The sequence below is a fragment of the Daktulosphaira vitifoliae genome, unplaced genomic scaffold, assembly GCF_025091365.1.
Source record: "Daktulosphaira vitifoliae isolate Bord-2020 unplaced genomic scaffold, ASM2509136v1 Scaffold_5, whole genome shotgun sequence".
NCBI classification, from domain to species: Eukaryota; Metazoa; Arthropoda; class Insecta; order Hemiptera; family Phylloxeridae; genus Daktulosphaira; species Daktulosphaira vitifoliae.
Window position 1 is genome coordinate 12,443,265 of NW_026099576.1, and position 16,759 is coordinate 12,460,023.

The 16,759-nt window shown below is 24.8% G+C and overlaps 3 protein-coding genes across 12 annotated transcripts in view; 2 read left to right on the forward strand and 1 right to left on the reverse strand.

The window, feature by feature from the left end:
* LOC126908133 (serine protease snake-like) overlaps positions 1-532 on the forward strand; it is a 13,991-nt gene extending 13,459 nt beyond the window's left edge. The window contains exons 8-9 of one of the 3 annotated variants that reach the window (XR_007704715.1): positions 26-137; positions 179-532. The gene's annotated coding sequence lies outside the window, so the exon portion shown is untranslated. Of the gene's footprint in view, positions 1-7; positions 138-178 lie in introns of all 3 variants that reach the window. The other 2 variants (XR_007704716.1, XR_007704717.1) reach the window with 2 other exon arrangements.
* The window catches only part of LOC126908131 (venom protease-like), a 13,034-nt gene extending 4,353 nt beyond the window's left edge, over positions 1-8,681 (forward strand). The window contains exons 1-7 of one of the 8 annotated variants that reach the window (XM_050690027.1): positions 3,971-4,252; positions 4,617-4,910; positions 5,283-5,430; positions 5,636-5,805; positions 6,558-6,647; positions 7,435-7,574; positions 8,254-8,672. In XM_050690027.1, coding sequence (XP_050545984.1) covers positions 4,054-4,252; positions 4,617-4,910; positions 5,283-5,430; positions 5,636-5,805; positions 6,558-6,647; positions 7,435-7,574; positions 8,254-8,418 — 1,206 coding nt within the window. In that variant the 5' untranslated portion in view covers positions 3,971-4,053 and the 3' untranslated portion in view covers positions 8,419-8,672. Of the gene's footprint in view, positions 1-3,970; positions 4,253-4,616; positions 4,911-5,282; positions 5,431-5,635; positions 5,806-6,557; positions 6,648-7,434; positions 7,575-8,253 lie in introns of those variants that run through there. The other 7 variants (XM_050690030.1, XM_050690024.1, XM_050690031.1 and 4 more) reach the window with 7 other exon arrangements.
* A 2,807-nt stretch (positions 8,682-11,488) lies between these two features.
* LOC126908135 (clotting factor G beta subunit-like) lies at positions 11,489-14,885 on the reverse strand. Its single transcript, XM_050690035.1, has 7 exons — positions 14,661-14,885; positions 14,034-14,267; positions 13,859-13,974; positions 13,567-13,679; positions 12,951-13,222; positions 12,258-12,421; positions 11,489-12,095 (listed from the first exon to the last, which is right to left on the reverse strand). The coding sequence occupies exons 1-7, from the start codon at positions 14,761-14,763 to the stop codon at positions 11,925-11,927; spliced, it is 1,173 nt and encodes a 390-aa protein (XP_050545992.1). The 5' UTR covers positions 14,764-14,885; the 3' UTR covers positions 11,489-11,924.
* Positions 14,886-16,759: the final 1,874 nt, after the last annotated feature.

Sequence of the window (16,759 nt, forward strand, 5' to 3'; positions counted from 1 at the left end):
ATTGTAGGAACAATTTGAAATAGAGGTTGAAATTAGAAACCTGGAGGTTTCATGCCCAATATGGGAGGAGGGTCGAAAAAATATGTGGGACAAACTCTTAGTCAGCGTCGTATACTTGGTCTTCCTGTGCGGTGTAGGTAGTTATTCTCAAATATTTGCTCAANCCTGTGCGGTGTAGGTAGTTATTCTCAAATATTTGCTCAACAGAGAAATCTTACTCATGTCGCAGAGAGGTGCAGCATTTGGATCGTTTCGGCTTACCGAATGGTATTCGTAATGGCAACGGGTATATATAGTCACTACCGCCCGCCGATTTAGTGTTGGAGGAACGAGCTACTAGATATTACCTTTACCTGGATCGTGGCTGGTCTCAATACCGAGAAACGGCTAGCACTTTGACATATGACCATGTTCTGAAGGCGGGCTCACCTCTCTGGAGAATTGAGAGGCAAATGGAACAGGTTCCTCGTCGGATCCAACTTACTGGAAAAGTGTGTTAACCGGACAGACAGTGAGATGACTTATCGTCTCATCCAAGTGATATCCTGTCACAATTGCTTTAATGAATATCTCCACCATATTTGTAAGGCAGCCACGACGATGTTCAACCACTGTTTGGATCGACTGCACACTCTCTTTCGATGCGAAGCGTAAGCCTAAAAGCGAAACTCTTTGAAGTCTCAACTGGGGTTCACGTTTAATGCCTAACCATATTCGATTCGATGTTAAAATCGTTATGTATTGTAACATTTTGCAAAATAAATTTTTTTTAAATTATAAGATAAAAGAAAATATTTTTATTAAATTATACTATAGATGACAGAATTAAGTTTAGCATTGAGTGGTCAGTGAAATCAAATATTTTGTCCTCCAATAAAAAATGTTTGTGGACGTCCTTGAAAATTCAATAGGAATTAGTTATGGGAATTATCGAAAAGTAACTATCGATCTATCCGATAGCTGTCCACTCTTCGAACTATTCGATAGTCGTTCGTAAGCTATTGAAATAGAAAAAATATTCAATAGTTATCCAATATATTCCAATTTTATTCAAACTATTCTATAGTTTTATAAATATTTGATAGTTTATGCTAAAAATAAACTATTCTATTGCAAAAGAACAATTAAAATAGTTATTTGATAGTTTTAAATAACTATCAAATATAGTTCAACAGTTTTAAATATTCGAAAATGCCCATAACTAATAGGAATATTTATTATAATAACGTTAAAAAAACAGTCAAAATACGCAAAAATAAATATTTTAACTACTTATTTTTATAACTTAGAATGATCACAGTTCATTGAAAATTATATTAAATAATAGATAATATATTTTTTTAAAGATGTTTAGGTAAAACAAGATATAGCGTCCTATCATAGGACGTTTCTTATAGGACTCCAATAAGAAACGAATGGCGACCGCCACAGAAATAGAATTCGTGACATTACGTGCCTATTTAATAACACCCGTCAACAACGCGAAATATAGACAAAAAATTCGCCAACAAAATTGTTGTTATTTTTTTGTTGGGTAGTACTTTAATATAACTCCCATGCTAAAAGATTAAACCTTAATTTATCTAATTGNTTGTTGGGTAGTACTTTAATATAAATCCCATGCTAAAAGATTAAACCTTATTTTATCTAATTGTGACTAAAAAAAAAAAAAAAAATCATTAAAAATGTTCAAAAATGCAATCTAAAATTTTTTTAGCTTAATCTTCATATGGTTTAGTTTCATTTATGAATATAAGTATTATGTTGATAATTTCGGAAGACGTCAAATACAAATCATAAAAAAAAAAATAATAATAAAAAACCCAACACAGGGGGATCGCGGCATAGTGATGACGTAGCATAAATGGATTAAGTATAACAATATCTGACAGTGATTAAAATCACTATCATAAAAATCGCTTCGATGCAAATCTTTAGATATTGTTTAATTAAAACAAATTGGTGGATTATTCCAAAAGTTATATATGATCTGCTATATCCTTATTTATATCCTAATTAAGATAAAGTATATCGAATGAAAAAAGGATATAAATATTATTTCTCATAAAAAAATTGTGTTGATCCGTACACTTTTCAATGAGTTATAGCATTATAAAGTAAAAAATGTAAAATATAAAATCAAGAATTTTCACACAAAAATAGCATTCGGTAGCCGTTTTCATCACGAAGACAAGTCCAGAGGTCAATTTTTTTTTTCAAATTAAACTATATTACATTAGCTTTAATTTAAGATATATATAAAAGTTTCAGACCTTCCGGAACATTTTCAAAAGTTAATTTGTAGTGAAAAAGTTGTCATTTTAAATCCCCCCCTGTGGGCTAGTAAAGGGTAAATTTACAAAAAAAATATTCCAAATGATAAGTAAAGACATCAAGCATCTAAAAAAAAAAAAAAAAATTATATTGATATGTTAGTTTTTGAAAAAGTTACGGCAGATTTTAGTAAAAAAAATTGAAAAAATTTCGAAAATTAGCGATTTTTAAATGTGTAATTTTTTTTTTTGAGGTTTCCCCCATCAACGAGGGAATTTTTTTCAATTTTTGAGGGTAATGTCTTCGACTAGACACGATTTGTGATCTTTTGACGTATCATTGAAAGAAATCCGTTCGGTGAGAGCTGAGAAAAAGTAGTAACAGATACAAAAAAAAAACACATCATAGTAAAACCAATAATTTCTCAGCTTTGCATCGAAGCTAAAATGTTAAAAATAGCCAGCTAACATGTAATATTTAGCATTAGAAAATCAGTAAAAATCCGCTCAAAATCAAATAATTTAATGATAGTTTTTGTTGTTTTCTAACCACATTTTTATAATTTTTTTATATATTATTGTATAAGTAATATAGTACGATTCAAAACAATTATTATATATGTAATAATTATTTAATTCATTATTTTAGTTGCAAAATAAAAAATAAATTAATTAAATTACAGTCATAATATTATAAAATATTTTAATAAATAATCATGGTTTTATTCTAGTAGTTAGAATATTCTGTCTTCATAAATATCAGTTAATGATATCTTAAGACTTCTTATGATATTATTATTAATTGGTAAAATTCTTTGGTATAGTATATTGGTAAAATTGGTCAAAAGAAATCGGTTCGGTGTGAGCTAAGAAAAAAAAAAAAGCATCATAATAAAACTAGTACCTTCTTAGATTCAAAACTAATACAGAATGTTAATATTTCTTCACTATAAAACTCAATACAAAACAATAAAAGTTTTTGTGTTATAATTGATAAATACTGTAACAAATATTTTGAACTAATAAAAAAAGTTTTATTAAATTTTGGAAAAATGAAATTTAATAAATAAAATAAACTTGTGTTAAAATAAATAAATAAAAAATTATGAGCAAAGAGAATTTATAGAATAAATTTGTTAGATAAATCAGACTATGACGAGTAAGTTTTCTCTTTTGCTTGTACACTGTAAAAAAAATTTTTACATGAGAATGACCGTGGGTTGTTTTTTTTTGTAGCTATATCTTTAATACTTTCTCTTTATGGACCTATTTTGTAAAAAATAACGTCTGCACATATGCCTCTTTTGGTAGCTATAGTCATAAAATTTGTTAAAAACATATAAGACATTTAAACTACTTAATTTTCACATCAATGAGGTTTGTCGTTCCCCATTTAAAAGGAAAAGTTTAGTTAAAACATCATGTACACTAATTATTTAATAAAAAAAAATATTAAAAACAATTTTAGATAGATTTTTGTTTAATAGAATAATATTAAAAAGTAAAAAATAATGACCTTGAACTGTATTATTACATTATTTTGTTTCTTATTAATTAAAATTTAACATTACAAATATGTAATGTGTAATACATACATAAATATGTATCTATTTCTTAGTTAAGTTTAGATAAACTTTTATACAACATTATCATATGATTTACCTAAAAAAAGGTGGGGAATTAATGTTTCCGTATTCAATACTGATGTTCATTCTATCAAATCATATAATAAACACGTTGTTATGTTTGCCATTGAAATACTGTTGATTAATTTTTAAAAATGTTCATCAATGTAGTTTTTTTCTTTATACTGCAAAATGCATTTTTCATAACAAGTTTATCCTCGGAGTGTTGGACTACAGGTTGCCAACTAGATACTTGGTCTGTTAGAGGATGTCAAGAATATAATATGAGAGAAGTAGGTCGTCAACCGTGCTATAATGGTTTAATGTTTACATGTTGTAGCTATACAGATGATGGTAAGTATTTTAGAATTAAAGTAATTTTACTACTGATTCTACGGTCATGAAAAACTCAAAACTATTTTAGTTTAAAATAGCTTTCTATTAAAAATTTCGACAACATTTATTTAAAATTCTTAAAATTTTAAGAATTAATTCTATATATTTTTTGCAAGTACAATATAATATTGGGAAATCTAGTTTACCCAATTTTCTCAATTCCTTAGAAAAAACTCGTTAACCTTACAAATTTTTGAATACATCTTTACAAGTCATGTATGGCTTAGTATGACAAAATTATTATAGATATTGTTCTACATTAAGATATGATGAATTAAATTTTTGCTAAAAAAAATGATGTGTTAATTGGTGTTTATTTTAGCTATAACTTTTAAAGACCCTTTGAATGACAATGGAAGTTTATGTTGGGAAACAGGATGTCAGCTTAATAGTTGGACTATTAAGGGATGCGAGGAATATAATATGGTCACTATAAAATCAAGACCTTGTGAAAATGGTAAACACTATTATTGTTGTCATTCAAATGCACAAGAAACTTCAAACGTCAAACCAACAATACCATCTAAAATGACGACAAAATCTCCTCCACTCTTATGTGGAATAAATAATCCTGATGCACATCTTAGAATTTACGGAGGAAATGCATCTCAATTAGGTAATCGAAATATATTTTTCTTATAGTTATTTAATATTTGACATTACTTATTGTTATGATTTGGAGTATGATGACAAAGTTAATCTTTTATGATTTTTTCTGTCTTCTGTGAATCGATTGAAAAACTAAAACTTACATAATAACTTTTTCCATATTTTATCCAATATCATAATTTTTGTTATTGTCTCTTTCATCTTCTAAGGTATAAAATATGAATTTTCCTAAAAATTACTATTTTTATCATCTTTTTCCAACTATGCGGTTTTATGTATTGCTTTGTGCGATTTATTTTGAGAAATACATGATGAATTTATCATATTTTCTTATTCGTCAACTTAACCCATCTTACCTTACAAAACATATTAATTATAGGTGATTGGCCCTGGATGGTTGCTTTAGGAATCAAAGAAGTCGAAAAAAAAAATCGTATTCAAAAATGGCCATGTGCAGGAACATTAATATCAGATAGACATGTCTTGTCAGCAGCTCATTGTTTTTCACGAAAACATCAATTACAATTGTATGTTTAGGTGATTAAGTATGAATTAAAAATGGCATTTTTAAAAATTTTTTTAGCTAACTAGATAAGATGAAGGATTTAATTTGTATTTAGGGAATATGGTATTATGAGCCCTTTATCGATATCCATTTTTATGTGATTATAGTAATAGTGATGCAATGAATTTAAGACTGAATAATCTTATAATATGATACATATGCTTTAGAAACACAGCAAGATTTGGTAATATAAATCTTGACCCTAATATATCTGATGGCGTGTCATCTACGATAGACATTGGAATAAAGAACATAACGGTTCACGAGTTATATGATCCTAAAAATACTACTCATGACATTGCACTTTTAGAACTAGAACTACCAGTGCACTTTAATGGTAAGATTATAAAATTAAAATATTTAAAAATTAAGTATACTTTTTTCTATTTAATATTAATATCATGTATGTATATAATTCCTTAATTAATATAAAATAATTCATAAAACAATATTTCTTTAAAAAGAAATTGCTATTAATTATACATTATATTTAATTGTATTCTAATATTTTAAAAGTAGCAAATTTTTAAGTGTTTTTTTTTTGCACGTAAATTAGAAATTATGTCTCAAAAGCTACGAATTCAATACTTTGTATATATAAAATATTGGCTAATTGACTATAACAATACTTTATTTTTTTTGTTTCACACGGTCGACATAATGTTGGCTGCCCTGGAACTACCGTGAGGTATTGCTTCAGGGCAAAACTATAACAATACTTATATACTTTGAAAATTCTCGTTCCTGTAAACTAAGAATACTTATGATATAGAATATATCATTATTTTATATTTTTTATAGCAAAAAAAAAATGAAATAAAATAAATTTTGTAATAATTTTAACTCAACTTTTTATAAATGTAATATATATGTATATGCATTATTATATATAGAACTTTTTAGGTTTTAAAAGGAGTTATTGGAATTTTATAAGAGTTAAAAGCCTTCTTTACATAAATGTCCGATTATATAAAAGTTATAGTATTTGTCTTATATGATTCAATAATATTTGAATTTTTTTTTAATCAAAATTAATTAAGTTGTAATGAGTTAATTAACTTGGATAATAATTTCTTTGATTTTTTTTAGAGTTCATTCAGCCAATATGTTTACCTGGGAGTGTTAATTTTTCCGATGACACCATGTTGACTGTTGCTGGTTGGGGTACAACTGCAGAAGGTAAAAATTTATATACTATAAAGTTGTACCATGGAATAGAAAGAACACTAGCATAATTACAAGAGAATATAGGTGTCATATCCCACCAAGACAAAAATAATTACATGATGAAGATATCATTTTTTTTTGTTTAGCAAAAAAGGTGAAAAATTTTCTTATGCAATTGTTTTATAATTGTCCATTAAATTTCTTCTATAATAGTAGTAGTTTTGAAAGTTTTGGGGCTTTTATTAGTAGTATTTATTTCTAACCTATTTATTTATCCTATTCTAAGTGATTAATTATTTTTAGGTTCATCTTTAATATCCTTTATAAATGTACCAACTTAAATATTTAATGGTAATATGAATACAATTTTTACTAAATTTAAAATATTGACTGAGGTGAGGATTTGGTCTTGCTATTTTTATCACTAGATATTTCCCGATCGTACTCTTCGTGCCGCCTTTGTATAAAAATGAAAAAAAATTCCAAAGTACTGGTCCAAAAATTGACACCCCATTAAGTTATGAGGAATGATTCTAGAAAGTTATTACTTTCCAATAAATCAATAAATATATGTTACTAAAAGAAATAATTTTATATATGGGTGGGAAGAACGGAGAGTCAGAGTAACGGGTAATGATAAAAATAACATAAGTCTCACTTTGCTACTCGTTTATATTTTAAACTGTTGTTAATTTACATAATAATAAAAATCTATAGGTTGTTTTATAAAAGTTTAGAATTAAATTCATTAAATAAATTATTCTCTCTTGAAATTGTTATGAAATTGTTTTTCACACAGATCCAGAAAACACAAATTTAATGCAAGTATCAGTTCCGATTGTGAAGAATAAAATTTGTAAACGCTTGTATCCTCATTTACCAATTGACGAAAAAGTTATTTGTGCTGGAAATTTAAAAGGAGGACAAGATTCATGTCAGGTATATAAGTTATTATATATTATTATAACATGAAAAAATAATTTTTGAAAACGTTTAAGACTGTGTCAAATATAAACATTATAGACTTTTAACTTGGGACTTTAAATAATTTTTTTAATGGGAAATTATGTGGCATAATCAGTCGCCACTATAGCATTAGTGTTTAGCTTTACTGTTAGCTATTAGTTCTTAGATAGGTTACTATACAGGAACTTTAACAGTTACTCACACTTTTTAATTATTATTAATATTTCTTAAAATTTGTAAAATACATAAAAAAGAAAATTTAAATTGCTTTAATATGAAAAATCGCAAGTAATCACAAAATATTTTAGATTATTTATCGATTGATAACTTTACTTATGAAACGATACATTTATTCTATGGATTTTCTTAATTTTTTGAGATTAATTTGTGCATATAGAAATATCACAAATAATCCTTCTTTAATATTATTGTTTTCCATGTTTAAAAAAATGAAAAAGTTTGCTTGACTCGAAATTAATGAAAAAATTTTTTAAGTATTTCGTATTAATCTGAAATATTTTTCCGTAACATGACGTAAACGAAGACGCATAAAATATTTTTAATGTATATTTTTCAAATTACGCTCCTGACAATGTCAAATTTAATCACCAATTAATATAATATATTAATAATTAATTTATGTTAAATAAAGGGAGATTCAGGAGGACCATTAATGTGGAAAATAGAAGATAAGTACTATATAGTGGGTATAGTATCTTATGGACTTCTTTGTGCGGAACCTAATCAACCTGGTGTTTATACCCGAGTGACTTATTATAAGAAATGGATTACTAGGCAGATAAAAAGACGAACTTGAGATTTTAATATTGAAGACCTAATATTGTATTACTACATTTTAAGAATAATATTGTTATATGTTAAATATTTCCGTTATAATAGTTCTGTTATACAGTTTTAGGTTAGGAAAATATTTGATTTATATTTATAGTAAGTTTTTTTTATTGAATTATTCTGTTCATATAATAAACTGTAAAAAAATGTATGATTTAAAATTTTAAGTGGTATTTATGTAAATGTGAATTTCATTCATTAATAAATATATGTAACATTAAATATATATACATGTATATGAGGTTGACAAAGATTGTTGAATATCAATAGTATTTTTTTCATATAAAAATTTAAAAAATATTTCAATATCTATGTTAGATTTGAATGCCATCATTTTTTTTACTGTAAATAGAAATAACTTCATTATTAGGAAGCATATTAGATATTACAAGTTTAATTCAAATAAAATATATGATTTGACAAATATTAAATAATATTTTTTTTCTAATAGTTTCTAAAACTAGAAAATATTTTTTAAGTTAAGGAAATATGTTAAATAAAGATTTAAAATAGCTAAAGTTATTCGATCACATGGTAAGAGGTTGTAAAATATAACATCCTAATTTCATAATTTCTAAAAATTGTTCATGGTTACTTGATATTTTTGGAATTAAATACTCTCATAAATTAGTTTACCTTTATAATAATACATAAAATATGAGTCAAAATATTTAATTTTTAAATGTTTGTAATTCAATTTCATAAATTTGTAATTATAATATAATTGATCATGGGTTTTTTTAGTTAAAGTTTTGTTTATTAATAGTTCAGCAATAGCATCATTGAAGGATGTAATGACATCACGGTCATTACTCTTCTTTAGGTTTTTAATGAGTGTAGTCATACAATGTAATTATTTACAAAATACATATTTAATACCTTATTTGTAATAACATAGTAATTACTTCTTAAAAAATTTACCTAAGCCCAAGCAGAACGTATCAAGGTTAATAAATAAATTAATGTCAAACCGGTTTTGTTAGTTAACATAGCTTTTTTCGTTACATGACAATGATTGTCATAAAAAATAAATACATAGTTAGAATACTATCTATGTATTTAAAATTTTATTTATGAGGCACGGTAGAATATATAAAATTGGCTCCACTTCAAGGGGGTGGTTTATAATATGTTATTAATTTGAATAAATAATTAAGACTTCTATTGATATTTATTAATAAGTTTTTAAAAATATTTGTTGATTGAGCTTAGTTTTAATTAAGTTTGATGAATGTTCATTTTGTAAATTTAATTAAAATAGCAATAGTTAATTCATTGCATTTGAATTTATTTAGAGGGACTTAATTAGATAGATCCAAATTTGCTTCAATTTACAAGATGTTTTTGTGTAAGCTTACAATTCATAATTATAACATATATATAATTAACTCTACTTATTGTTATATTGTAGCTATTTGAGATATTTATTTTACTTTTCTTCGATGCTCGTTAAACATTTTCATCCTCACCTTTATCTTTTCAGTTGGTAAACCCCGGTAAGGGTATACCTACCTACACTAATTTTTACAAATTCCATTTTTTAAAAATTAATATAATTATTCAATTTCCTTTTTTACGTTTTTAAAAGTATTATTATATGGAAAGTGTCTAGTTCTGTACCTGATTTCCATTATTTCTGTTTTCTTTAATATTTATAACAATCCTATTAATTGAGATTGACTTAAAAGTATTATGGTTTCTAAATAACTTAAATAATTGTAGATGACTCACTGAAATAATAATAAATCAAATTAATTATTCTGTCTCATATTTATAATTAATTTCTATACTCTATAGACCATAGACATACAAATAACAAACTACGCACTAGATTTTATCATTGGGATTATCATTTACTTAAATTAAATATATATTTTACAGGAATATTAGAGTCTCCCCTCTTGATAGGGTTCAGCCTCATCTTCGCCAATTTTTTTTGTAACTGTCTTCATTCAAAATTACATTGTAGCATTTAATGATGGTGATTTTCATTAATGTTAGATTTCAATGTATAACATTTCATTATACCATTTGACGAGTCCCGACTGTGCTGCGGATATCATTTTATGACTGAGAAGCTTTAATTTCCTTCGTGTTACGCAAAAAATCCTACTTTTATACGTATGCAAATTTACGTCTATTTTATTGAGCTAATTGAGATTTTAATTTTAGATTTGACGTTATCAAAATTAGGGTGTGATAAGCAAAAAAAATAAAGGTGCTAATATTAGGTATCCGAAATATCTAATATGATACGAGTTTCGTATCATAGGGATTTTTATTCTTAATAATAGCTCTATAATGGCTTCTACTCAAAAACACCCACCAAAGGTTTATTAATATCTATTTAGATTTTTTATTACAAAATTTTTTCAGTTGGCGTGGTCATTTTAGATAAAAGTATAAAGACGAATCAAGAATATTTATTTAGTAAATATATGTTAATAAGATAGCGTTACGTATTAAGCTCAATTAAAAATATTCTTATAATTGTTTATAGGTTAATTGAAAAAATATAAAATAATAAACACAAAGTTATAAATTATTTCTAATATTTATATCATAATTAGATATATCTTGTTATCTTCTGACTTACAGTTAGGTAAAATTAATTTTAATAGGTATGACTACTTAATGTTATGGCTAAAATTGAACATTTATTTTGAACATAATACCTTTTCACTAAAAGAAAAAAAAGTGCCGTGGAGAAAATTATAATTTAAACTAGTTAGGTAAAATTAATTTTAATAGATATGACTACTTAATGTTATGGCTAAAATTGATGATTATTTTCATAAATTTTTACTTAGACAAAAAAAAAATTAACAAGTTTTTTAAAATCCATTTCTTTATTGTTTTATATTTGACCCGATTATTCAATTAACGATTTAAACCACAATTTTTGTTACAATTTTATTATGCATAGTTCACGTTTGTCAATTTTATTTACACAAATTCAGGTATCTATTTTATAGAACATTTATTTTGAACATAATACCTTTTCACTAAAAGAAAAAAAAGTGCCGTGGAGAAAATTATATTTTAAAACATTTATTTAAACTGATTAAGTAATATAGTAACAAATTATCTTACTAGCATTCTATTACATTTTCTTTGAACCAGTATATAAAAACCCTAACATTTTCTTGGGAGTTTACAATGTTTTTTAAATATTATCTTTAAAAAGTGAATTTAATTTTAACTTAATGTTCATTTTATTATTTATTATATAAAAACAAAATTTACCACAAAAACTAAATTCAGCAATATAATAATGACAATATGATTTAATCTGTATAGTTTAAAACAACACAAATCACATTTTAGTTTTGAGTGTTCTGGTAAATGTTTTAAAGCTTAAATTTGAATGTCTAATAATGAAAATATTTGCGTCGATAATTACAAATATTTCATGAAATACTAATTAAATTAATTATAAATTTATTTCATTAAATAAATATTTCTTGATTTTTATTTCCATACGTTTTCTTCGATCCAAGATATAAAAGCGGAGACTTTAGTATACACGCTTGGTACACCTGGGTAACCACATGATTTTCCAAATGATATAATACCTATTTGGGTATATGTCGTGAATTCACCACCTGGATTTTTTACTTGTAATGGACCTCCTGTATCAAGCTAAAAAAAATAAATTTTCCATTAAATATCTTCATTTACTTTGTATTTCTATTTTATCCTTGAAATTTATTTGAAGTCATCATTTTATTTTATAAATTTTCAATCTTTGAAAAAATTCTTAATCCACATGACTGCTTTAAGTATGACATTATTTTTACTTACCACACAGGTATCTTCCACATACTTAGTACAAATTTGACTGTCACCTGATATTTGAATTCCATATTGTTTATTAACACCCGTGGAATAAACAGCATTGCATTCATTTTCTGATATGGTGCTCAGCATACTTTTTTGTAGTATTTTAGTTTGTTTTTTATTGTTGCCTAATTAAAAAATAAAACTTGTAAAATATTTCTCATATATATATATATCTGAGGTTTAGCTAATATACAATAATAAAGTGTATAAAAATGATAAATTATGTAAAAACCTGGGCTATGTTATATATTTGGCTAAAAAATCTTCACATGAATAATACACGTATTAAGTGTACTATATGAAGTCAATGTATGTTATTTATTTTTTGAACATGTCAATTATATATTTATAATAATGAAACTCTAAAGTATAGATATCTGGATAGTTTGTTGGGTAAAAACATAAAATCACTTAATCCATTAATTTATGATAATTTTTTTTGAAGTGATAAAAAAGAAATTATGTGAAATGTCAAGAAATATCGCATTTTCCCTTCTTGTATGACCTAATTTAGCTACTCTGTGCGGTCTTATTTTTCATTCATATTAAAGCCGGTAAAGCTTAAGACATATAAAGTGTGGTATACTTCAAATTACAATGCAAAAAGTATAATTATAAATATAATTTTTTAGTGAACTATTTATTTACACGTACTATAAACTGTAACATTTTGATCCCATTCTGTTGCGATTACTTCTGTAGGATTGAATAAATGATCTGAGTTCAAACAAATAGGTCTGATATTTTCTGAAAATTCAACTTCTCTGTTCAAACGGAATAAAGCTATATCATAATACATCGATGTCGGTCTATAGTTTTTGTGCAGTACTCGCTTTTCGATTTCATACAAATTTGCTTGTCGGTCTTTGTCATCTATCCAATCAGTATTAATTAAACCAAGGAGGACCCATCGTGCAAAATTAGCACTGTAATTTAAAATATACAAATTTTAAACTTATTTTCATAATCAGGGCTTTAAATTAAATGCAATTATAAATTTTGTTTGAGTCACTGTGAAGGGTGCAACATTGTCGTAGGATTATATAGTAACACAGATATATTTTTTATTTTAAAAGGATTTACCCCCTAATCGTCTAAAAACTATAATCTCGGTAAAAATTTATAACTAAATTTTTAGTCAATTATAAACATATGTACTGGCTGATAGTGTGTTCGGATTAACTTTATGAATGTATAACTTTATAAATTTATGAATGTATTTACATCATAGCACTGCTCATAACTTAGTTTAAAAAATAATATTAATTACGATTTTCCTGATTTATTGCATTGTGCTGATGATAATATCCATCTATTACTAATCAATGAACCACCGCAATCCCATGTTATTGAGTTTTCTGAATCACCATAACCTATCAAAGCCTAAATAAAAGTTTCTTGTAAGAGTTTTAAAATAATGATATGATTGTCAAATAAAAAATTATATATGAATCATATAGAGTGTTCAGTAAGTAAGGAAACGGGTATCTATTGTTTCATTGTTTGTAACAATTTACCTGTTTCCTTACTTACTGAACAGTCTGTATATTATATTTTATTACCATGTGTGGAAACTCTTTATAGTATGCTTCATTTAAATTTTTATTTTGATTTTTGTTAACTTCATGAAAACCCAACGAAAGAAAATCAAATGGTAACTTTTTATACTCATTACACACTGCAAAGTTTATTTTAATTTTATTAGAAAAAACTCTATTATTTATACACGGCTTATACTTTTAGCGGCATATTGTGATGTTCCTGATTTACTAGGGGTTAATGTTATCTTTGACGTTGTTGGAGTTACTTTATTATAAGACGGACAGCATACAATAGGTTCAAATCCTACAAAAGAACAAATTCGGGGATAATTACGCTTTTTAAGTGATTCATGTACTGCAACACAATCTTTGAGATGTCGACAAATATGATGTGGTTGTGAGTTATCCAAAGTTCGTTTGCAAACATCGCCTAGATTAATATAAAAAAAACTTATAATTTATAATAAAATTAAATATTTAAAATTTAACGAATTAACAAAATACAGGATATACTGTCGCTGAATAAGTATGTAACGCGTCAAATAAACTTATAATAAAGTATAATATTTTTAGTGTTTTATTTGAAATTTTAGCCTTTTTAAGTATAAATTTTATTTTATTCAAAACTTAACAATACATATACATATCGAAGATTTAGGCATTTCATTTAAAATGGACTAATTATTCTTTAACCTTACTAACCAATTACAATAAATTATTAATAGAAAAATAATAATATGAATATTATAAATAATAATTAACATATATAAAAATAGTATAATAGATATGGCTAATACAATGTAATAAGAATAATAGTAATTACCTTCATCGAGCTCCAATATTTGACCAAAGCTTTCTAAAATAATATGACTTGCATATTCGATATAAAATAGCAAAAGACAAACTTTAAAGCAATTTAACAACATTTTATTAAACTTAATTTTTTTTAAATAATGTAAATTATACGTTAAAAAATAGTACTCGTAAGAATTGAGTATTATTCTATACTGACATGAATATACCCATTAAAAAATCTCTGGTCAGATAGTTGGATGTAATATTGTTTACTTCTGTTTTCCACTTATGATATTGGCTCAATTCAGGTTTGCCACCATTAAAATGTTCAAGGTTCAATAGATGTTTGTCGAAGACTTGTTTTTAATAAGTTTTGATAGTTCAAAAATTCATAATATTAATGTAACTTACTATTTATACAGAATAATTTTTTATCAAAATTTTTAACATATTAAAGATTATGTTTAATATATTTATGAAAATATAAACAATATTGATTGATTAAAAAAAAATGATGTGTTAATTTTTCCATTTATCATCTATCCTTCAATTNAAAAAAATGATGTGTTAATTTTTCCATTTATCATCTATCCTTCAATTTTAAAAGAAATAATGTATAATTTAGCTAACGTTCTAACTACGTTTTAACGTCAGCTGTGTGATACTTTGAAACGCTCATTTCATAAATAAATTAACAAATATTTAGTAGAAAAAATATTTTCAACTAAATTAAATTTTTTTATAAATATGGTATTTTTTAAAAATATTTTATTGGTAACTTTTTAATGCTAAAAGAGTAGATTTTTAGTATATCATTTTCCTAGCCTAAAAATATTTTCAACTAAATTAAATTTTTTTATAAATTTGGTATTTTTTAAAAATAATTTATTAGTAACTTTTTAATGCTAAAAGAGTAGATTTTTAGTATATCATTTTCCTAGCCCTAATTATGAACAATGGAAACAATAAAGATCTTTTTTAAACTCCTTATTTTTTAACTGTTTAATTACATAAATTTTAAGTAGTTTACATTAGTTTACAATTTATTACATTTTATTTATTACAAATGAGTAAATTATTATAATATCATAATTTTTTGTGTAAAATATTCAATTATTGATTCATAATAACTTCTAAAAATATAACCATTTCTAGATCTAGTTGCAAAGGATAAAGTAGTATAACTAAACTTACAAAAATAAATATACCCAATACATATCATTCTTTTAGAACGTTAAACATTTTCAAATTAAATTTTAGTAGTTAGCAAACATGTATACATATTTAATTTAAAATCTCTTGAAGAAAGTTTTTTAACCAGATAACTGTCAAAGAAATACCATCTCAAGTGAATGCACACATTGCATCATGACTAATCGTGGGTTTTTTTAGATTTATTCATATTAATATTGCTAAGTTGAAATACTATTAATTTATAATAACTAGCTATTAATTTAGTCGTGGATCTGATAGGGTCCAATACACCTTGAACAGGGATATAATTATTTAACTTATGTTAGGGATTTATACTTAAATTTATTAAATATTTTGCATAAGTTTTCATTAGGTTAATTTTTTTAAATTGAAACTTCAAATATACGTATCAATGATGATAAATGTAGTGAGAGCTTTAAAAAAATATTTTAATGATTTGTAATATAAATACAATTTGATCTTGAAACAAATTGTTCAAAGATTTAATTTAGTTAAATCCACCGTGGGTGTCTTTAAAATAATATGACATTTTTTTGTAAATTGATAAATATATATTGAATTAGAGTTGTAAAATTTCTTCAAATGTTTTATTGTGAAAATATTTGAGAAACTTTTGGAAAATACGAAATTATTATTTTGTCATTCTTACAAAATTATTTTGTTAAAATGTTAATCTTTCACATTTTACAATTTATGGAATATATTTCTAACTTATAATTCTTTACAATACTTTTAAAAATAAAGAAAATGAGTCATAAGTTTTCAGCTCACAGTTTATACAAAAAAACTAATTTCTGAAATAAATTAGTATAATTAAATTTAATATTTTTCTCTGTTGAGTATAAAAATAATAGAAATTACGAACTATTTGAAAAATTTTTAATTATTTTTACTTTAATGATATTTGAACAA